Below are 8,845 nucleotides of genomic sequence, written 5' to 3'. Positions count from 1 at the left end.
TAAAGACAGCATTAGATATAAAATATTTATTTTACAGCATGATTTGTCCTGGCAAAAAGAGCATTTCCCTCATTTAACCATGTAAACAGGTGATCTGTCAATTACATTGAGCAAATTATTCTGTTCCCAAACAACTTACACTAAAATACCTAATATTACAATCCATTTTAACATTTACAATATGTAAGATATTCAAGAATATTGTTCTTTTGAGAGTTGCATCCTAATAGTCCTGTTAAACTTAAAGCGTTACAGTCGCAAATTCATGTGATAATCCTACGCAAAATTGGCAGTAAATGCTACAAGTTACCACTAGAAGCAACTACTCATAGATACATTTTAAAAATGGAACATTTAAAAGTTTGTAAAAGTAGCTGAAAAGTTACTCCAGCTTCAGTGCCACCATATACGTCCCTTTATCACAAAGAGCAAGTTATAAGACATCGTTTTTAAAACTTACAAATATCTCACATTCTAATCATAGAAACATATAGCAGAAATACAAAGACACCATCTGTGTGGAAAACGATAGATGGCAGAACAGTATACAAATGTTTGAAAACATTGCTCCCATTTTCAAGGATGAGTTCACACATGACACAGTTTCTTTTATTTACCTTGGCTCCACATTTAAGCTAAAAAGTATTCTATACCTAACATTACAATCAGCATTCTTGCCTTTGACTCTAAGCAAAAAGCACTGAAACTTACATTTGGGAGCCACAAGGAAATTGGAAAATACCTTAGCTGGGAAACTCCATATTTACTCATCCAGTCAACCAAGTGAGGGTTATTGTGCACACATGGTTTCATTGTTTCACTCTGACTTGTCCACAGTTACTGAAAACTGTTTAAAAATGGAAATCAGATACTAAAACCACACAGCAGCCTGATACTAGATGTGTGTGTTGTACTTATGTCTCAGTGCTGTCTACATCCACAAACCCTCATTTTTCCATCATTGACTTTTTGTTAGTAATAGTAAGTAAACTTTTTAATCAGAACCAAGTCCAGCTACATTGCTCAAAAGCACAAAATCCCAGAAAGTGTGTCTCATCCTGCTAAGAGTGTAATAGTAAAGCAGCAAGCTAGCATTATCACTCCTGGACTGTTGTGATGTCATTTGCCAGCGGATTTCGGGCACAGCAACACAATAAAATTTGGCACTCCAACTTTCTGCAGCATTTTTGGAAAACGGATGCTGCCAGCGCTGCCTCAGAGAAAAATATTCCCAACAGGATGTCCCACTTGTTAATTTTATGGTCCTTCTTGCTTTTCTGAAACATTTTGACAAAGACTTGCAAAGATAGCCGAGTAAGCAAGCAAATTATATCCTGCAGTGATCGATTAATAAACAGCGGCGTCCTGAGCGTGTGCTTTTACAGCGTAAAAGAGCTTTGTTTTGGGGTGTAGTTCATATTTATGGAAAAGGGAGGGTTGTTATCAGAGCCGGGGGATCCGGGAATGGACTCCCCTGACCGAAGCGAATCCCTGAAGGGGGAAGGGGGAGTGAGCAGAGTCAGCTTACTCTGTGCCAACTCTTCCTCCACACCTTCCTCTTCCTCCTCTTGTGTGGCACTCTCACACAGAAACCCCTGAATGAGGTCAAGAGCTTCCATTTCAGAACCTTCCACTGGGAACGCCTCTCCCTGCAAGGGAAGAGGCAGCTGATTGGTGGACAATTTATAGTCGATGGGGCTTGACTTGTTGCCCGTGCCAATTACAAATTGCTCAAAATTAGGAACCGTAGAGCTCAGAGTGTCCACCGGCCCCCCTTGAGGACAATCAGTGTTGTGGTCTATTAAATTAGGGGGGGAATAGGAAGGTGGTACCACTCCCTCCTGGGTTGTTGGATGTTGGGGACCCACATCGTGCCCCTCGTTGAGATTGTAGAGTTCCTTGTCTTCGGGGTGAGAGCCATTGGGCGGGGTGTTGAGACCAGCATCATATTCAGACTGGGGGGGTTGTGAGGCATTAGTTAGGGGTCGTATGACCGCCATCTGACTCTGGCCGACCGCTTGCCTCCTCACATGCACAGACAGTCTGTGGAACACACTCGACCCCCTCCCCTGGGGTCTGGCACCTGATTCAGACCATGACACAGACTTTCCATTAGGACTATGAATGAAACAGAGACCCAATGTTATTCCCATGGAGAAACACCAGAATGCGACACAGAGACAGAGAAGAACATGACAGAAAAATGATCATTATGCATGTCATCATTCATACAATTGATACAATTATCAGCCATAAAACTCATGATTAGGGTTAGCACACGATGCGTTACTCAACATTGTTAATTCATGAAGTCGCTGACAGAGACCTCCCTCAAACATGCTAATTGCATATGCTCATAATGACCTGCTTACAGAGCATTATGAAAGCCACGATGGCTCATTCTCTGCCATCCCTTCACTGCACTGCTCTGCTTAAACTAAAACGTCATGCAGTATGAATAAGGGTTTCATGGAATTCACCTCAGTTTCAGATCAACGTGGCATTCGCTGTCCGCTCTTAGTGTAATTAAGTTAACCGGACAGAGAGGCCTCAGAGCTGAAAGCTGCATCAGAATCAAGGGGCGTTCACACAGACAGTGATTTGCAGCACCAAACTGGAAGTCACTCTTTTTCAATGAGAGTGAATAGACTCTGGCGATGCGATGTGGGTGTGTACAGTGACGCGTCAATTTAGAGAAACGTTTAAGTCTATGAAATTGAGCGGTGACTCAATGCAGTTACCAGCAACTACCAATGGAAGGAAAGTTTATACAAACATTAAGGTTTGTTGCGTCAACGTTAAGGAAAATGTATGTTTATGCAAATGAGCAGCGACTCGACAAGATTCCATGTCAAAATAAAATGACTTATTTTTAATTAATCAGATTTTTGATTAGATTTGTGATTAGATTTTCTAAAGCCCACCATTCACTTTGGGGCATCGAGCAGTAGGAATGTCAACTAGCACAAAACATTACAGCAACCTCCAGTGATAAAATCATTGTCAGCGTGAACAGGCATTAGAAGGGAATAGGATATGGGAGATACAGCCTCAGAGAACTGGGTTAAATTTTTAGTCAGGAGAAGGTTTGACATGGGGGGAGGAGGCACACTGTGAAGTGGGTTAATACTGAGGAGGAGAGAGAGGGACTAAGTAAATGGGTAGTTTGATGAAAATTAGGTTATGTTTTTTGGAAGAGGACTCAGCACAGATAGAGGACGACCGGATAGTGTCAGTCCCTAGCCAAATGCTACGTACATACTCTTGGTTTGCAGCAGGTAGAAAAACATGGGAGAGACAACTCAAATACACACACATGCTAGAAAGAACACTTTCAGTGCTATCACTGCAGTCCAACTTGTTGGTGTGCTACTGAGAAAGAAATACTATTATTTTATTTCCATACGTTTCATAGCCTGTATGTGCATTTAGCTGATATTTCAGAAATGTGACTCAAACCTATTATTAGGTGTCACTCACTTGGTGCTGCCGGTCGCATTGTTGTTGTTCTTCTTCTTGCGAAACATGTTGAAGATGCTGTTGCTCTGGCAGGGAGCTGGCTTCCCATCGCCCACGTGCATACGAACCACGTCTGAGGTCGTGAAGGCGCTGCGCACGTTGCGCTCAGGCTTGGAGATGATGATGTACATCTTGGGTGTGAACATGCAGCCCAGTGCTACGGTAACACTGAGACTGACAGAGAAAGAGGTGGTGATGATCTTGTAGTTGGAGCCGAAGTAGATGGGAACAAAGGCCAGCCAGATGATGCAGGTGGTGTACATGGTGAACGCGATGTACTTGGCTTCGTTAAAGTTGGCCGGCACGTTGCGGGTCTTGAAGGCGTAGTATGTGCAGCTCATGATGAGCAGGCCATTGTAACCCAGCGGAGCCACTACGCCCACGTTACTTGTGTTACAGATGAGGAACACCTCCCTGATGCTGGGGTAGCTTTTCACCGGCTCGGGGGGTTCCAGCACGATCAGCGTGATCTCCACAGCCAGCTGGAGACTGATCAGGACGAAGGCGATGACCAGCTGGGCCCAGGCACTCATGAATCGGGGCTTGCGTGTGCAGATTTTCTTCTTGCTGCCGGCTAGGATGCGTGCAATGCGGTTGGTCTTGGTTACGAGGGCGGAGTAGCACATGGAGGACGACAAGCCCACCAGGAGGCGCTGCAGGTAGCAGGAGAACACAGTGGGACGTGCGATGAGTGTGAAGGGGCAGATGTAGCCAAGGAAGATACCCGCCAGGATGATATAGCAGAGCTCACGGCTGGAGGACTTCACCACCGGCGTGTCACGGTACTGGATGAAGATGAAGGTGACGAACAGCGTTACCAGGATGCCGAGGCAGGAGAACACCACTGCGATGATGGACTCCACGCTGCTCCACTCTAGGTATTTGAGCGGGAGAGGCTTGCATTCTGGAATAAAGCAAGCAGATAGGAAGTCAAAGTTAAGTGGAAAATAAATGAAGAACAGGACAACGAGACACAAAGAATTGGACTTCTGGATCTGCCAATCTTCTTGGTTGAGATTGAATCGCTAACATGTGGTTTATTTACTATGCGTGTGAGTTTTGATGTTATAATAACATTGGATAAATTATAAAGAAAATGGACAAATCTTTAAAAAATCTAGTTTAAAAATATGTTGGTTTCATATGGTAAAACTCAGATGTGACTTTCAAGAAAAGATTCATTGTTATTAATTTAATATATTTAAAGGATAATTCCGGTATTTAGCACTTTGAGTCACTAACTAACCACTCGGTGAGTTGCACAGTTTTGAAAACGAACGTTAAGGGTTGTTTTAAGGACATGTTCATGCATGCCCGCAGCCAGCCACTCTGAAGCGGTCAAAGGCGATTCTAAACGAGTCAAAAAGTCGAGACAGGACCCATCGTCAACATTTCTGTGTCCACCACTCTAGTTCATCCAAAACAAACCAGAAAAGAGACTCAAAGTGCTAAATACCAGAATTATCCTTTAAATATATTTTATATATTTTAATGGCTTTTTATATCAGGACAGTTAAAAATGAAAACATGCTCTTTATAGAAGAGGTCTATTCAAGTTATATGTACACTACCTTTCAAAAGTTTGGGGTCAGTAAGATTTTTTTTAAATAAATGGATTCTTTTATTCAGCATAGATGCATTGAAATTGATCGAAAGTTACAGTGAATACTTTTACATTGTTAAAATTAACAGTATTTATTTGAAATATCATTTTTTTGTAACATTCTTTTCATCAATGAATCCTGAAAAAAAAAATATCACGGTTTCCACAAAAATATTACGGAGCACAACTGATAAGCACCAAATCAGCATATTAGAATGTGAAGCATAGTTTGACACGGAGGAATGCAGTAATGGCTACTGAAAATATTGCTTTCACATCACAGAAATACATTTTGTACAATATATTTTTTTTATAAAGTCGTTTTAAACTATAGTAATATTTCACAATATTACTGTTTTTTTATTAAATAAATGCAGCCTTAGATTTCTTTAACACACATAAAAAAACAGTAATGTAACGGTAATTACTTTAATATATTTTTGAATAAATTAATAGAAGAGTGTCATGTCATTGACATTTTTTTCTGTGTGCATTCTTAATGCTCTCATTCTCTATGACAGAGCTTTCTATACATCTCTGAAGGGCCTCTCTTTCTCATTCACTATGACAGAGCTTTTTCTCGATCTCAGATCAGTCTGTCTCTCTGGTAATCAGAATTCCCTGTTGCTGCTCAGGTTCCGTGGTGAAACTGTTGAGCCTGACACACGGCTGCTGGGTACTAATGGGATTCCAACCTCAACGTTATCCAGCTCTGCTCGCTGCTGCAAAGAGCTGTCAAAATAACGCGCAGCTCACAGCCCAGAGGGAGAGAAAGTGTTGGTGTTGGGTAAGTAGGATGCGAAGGGCATAGAGAGGAGTGATAGCAAAAGAGCCGGCAGGGTAAATGGGCTGAACAGAATCTAAAGTCATAAATGTTGCCAGAATACAGCAAATTAATATTTTTGAGTTTGAGCTATTCTCAATGAAATAGTGGTCTAAGTATTTAAATAAAGAGCTATTTTAATAGATGTGTGGATAACTGGGAGAGTGAATAATATGTAAACAAAGTCTCTTACCTGACAGTTCGTCATCAGGCCACCAGCCCAGGTCACAAGCTTTGCAGGTGAACTCATCCTGAACGTATTCATTATCTTTACATGTAGTGCAGATCCAGCAGCAACTCACTTCACCTTTACGGATAACCTACAATCAGAAAACCAGAGCTCTTACACTGAGTGTTAAAAGCTAAAACTTCATTGATCTCACACTAACTAACAATGGAAACTTTTATTTACAGTATATTGGTATTAGTATATATAGAAAGTAACATTAGCCTCAATGCCGCAAAAATATTAGCTCATTGTTAGTTCATGTTAATTATTACATTTACTTTATTATTATTATGTATATTTTAGTTATTTATTTTATATAAATGGATTGTATGATATAAATTATACATTTTCTTGAGATATTAATTTACTTGCATGAAATATTGAGACTGAAGACTTAAAAAAAATACTAATGTAATTAATTTACACAAGTATCATAGTGTTGCTTCTCAAGTAAATTTGATGTCAAATATTTTGGGATTTTTTTAACTGGAAAATTATACAAAATCAAAAATAGGATTTTTTTTTTTTTTGCAGTGTACAACCTTACTGCAAAATCTTACCCCAGATGTGTTAATTGACCAGGTTAAACTGGAAACCATAAATCTGAAATATGTCATTACTGTATAAGGATTGTTTTCAAACAAATTTCCCATCCCCTGTCATTGGACAATCAAACGGATGGTCCCGCCCCTAACTCACGCCTAATGGGTTGAACTAATCTTGTTGCATTGGGCTGGGTGAGGGAAGCCCAAACAAGCAGAACAATGTTTTGATAGCTCAGAGAAGCAACACACTCAGGGAAAGTATTTTAAGAAACAAAAACTTCACACTTCAGCTTTAAAGTGCTTTCATCTGGAGAAATGATGCACTATGCATACATAATTATGGCACATACACACCTTGATCTGTCCCTTGGAGCATGGGTCGCTGCAGACAGATCGGACCATCTCAGTGCGGTTCGTCATGAGTTTGTAATCACTGATGCTTAGGAGACCTTCATGCCACGACCCCACCTTAATGTAATCAAAGCGGCCAATCTCCTCCACATACTGTAGATTCATAATGTCATACCTTAGATAGAAGAAAAAGTCAGAGAGGCAATGATATGGGTAGATAAAAAAAAAAGAGAAAGAAAAAGAGCAAGTCTTCCATAATAAGTAGCTCAGTGTTGCTGAAGCCTCGGGACTAGCAAGAGGCAGAGTTCACACTTTTACCATGTTCACACATTCAAGTCTCTCAACTTTGCATCCTCCACCTGGGATATGAATCCACAACCTCCCGAGTGCCCAGTCCACTCATCCATACTAATGACACTCCCTATCTTACAGATGAGGCAAAGTTTCACAAACGCACACATGTACACAAAGCAGTGGCAGTCTTGGCAGCAGTGGAGCTGTCATCTTTTGTTCATGTATAGCCAGGGTGACAGGAGCTGACCGCATCATGGTACTGGAGTGGAGAGGACTGAAGCATCTCCTTGAGACAGGCAATCTGTTCCACTCCAAGCCCATTACCATCCGATATGCACCTCTTTGCATGTGTTGGTTAGGCTGCCAAATCTAACCTGAGGGTGATGATCAATTGTTGCCTTAGAGTAAGGCAGGGCAACCATTGCTTTTGAGATCCACTTTTCAGCTGAGTTTAGCTCCAAACCTAATCAAACACACCTGACCAAGCTAATCAAGGGCTGGGGCCGAAAATGTAGGTCTGCCTTATCAGACAATGACTTTATAGGCAGCGATTCTGCACGAAGTACCTTTTCAGACAGACTTCTGAGGCAGCGTAATGGTTTAATGATCTACAGCCAAACAGAACAAGCTTTGGTGATAACTAAGCAAATATTTAATTATTTCTCTCTAGAAATGACATCAGAGGTCATGTCAGAAGTGAGAAAACATTGGTAAAAAAAAACAAAAAACACATTTACACACAAACTGACCACCAATCGCAACTTTTAGATGTCGTCTTATTTTTTAGTTCAACTGTCACGGAAAGCACAGGATTGTGGGATATCAAAGGCAGGATAACTATAACAGGCAGGTGTGTTTGATCAAGGTTGGAGCTAAACCCTTCAGGAAAGTGGATCGTGTGGGCCTTGAGTTGAGAATGGGTATTCACAATGGTCCGTGTCACACTGGCCATTCTAGGTATGAGTTGTCATACTGACTTTAAACTAGATCTGTTCCTAAACCTAGTGAGCTGGATTTGTACTAAGACAGCTGCCTTCTAAGACACCTTCCTAAAACTCATTGAAATATCATAATATCAGCATAATACTCCAAGCATAAAATATACACCACAAAAAAAATATTGGGTTACACAGTCAATTTTACTCTGTTATAAGCTGGTATCAGCTGGTAGCTGGACAGGCTTGTTTTACAGTGGCTTTGGGCACTTTTTAGACTTAAGGACCTGCTGTCCGTCATGTTAAACCAGCTAAACACCAGCTTTGCCAGGCTGGGAGGTCAGCAGTGAACAGCAAACCAGCATAGGCTGGTTTAAATGTTTGTTTGTTAGGTTTTTTTCCCAGCAGAATTTCAGCACATGTTTGGGTTAACGTGTTGCATGAACACACCCATACACATCCATAAAAATACACATATTTTGGGTAAACAGTCCATTTTTATTTACTCTGAACTATTTTAGCACCGAAAGAGCACTTTACTATTAG

General features: G+C 40.9%; 1 protein-coding gene across 4 annotated transcripts in view; it reads right to left on the bottom strand.

Annotated features, from left to right (window-relative positions):
- Positions 1–13: 13 nt before the first annotated feature.
- grm1a (glutamate receptor, metabotropic 1a) overlaps positions 14–8,845 on the bottom strand; it is a 30,372-nt gene continuing 21,540 nt past the window's right edge. For 3 of the 4 annotated variants that reach the window (XM_079887262.1, XM_079887261.1, XM_079887263.1), the window contains exons 6-9: positions 7,074–7,245; positions 6,139–6,265; positions 3,481–4,423; positions 14–2,118 (exon numbers count right to left, since the gene is read on the bottom strand). In XM_079887262.1, the coding sequence (XP_079743388.1) occupies positions 1,380–2,118; positions 3,481–4,423; positions 6,139–6,265; positions 7,074–7,245 (1,981 nt within the window). In that variant the 3' untranslated portion in view covers positions 14–1,379. The remainder of the gene's footprint in view (positions 2,119–3,480; positions 4,424–6,138; positions 6,266–7,073; positions 7,246–8,845) is intronic. The other variant, XM_079887264.1, reaches the window with a different exon arrangement.

This window comes from Squalius cephalus (assembly GCF_949319135.1).
Source record: "Squalius cephalus genome assembly, chromosome: 12".
NCBI lineage: Eukaryota > Metazoa > Chordata > Actinopteri > Cypriniformes > Leuciscidae > Squalius > Squalius cephalus.
This window is presented reverse-complemented; position numbering and strand designations above follow the sequence as displayed.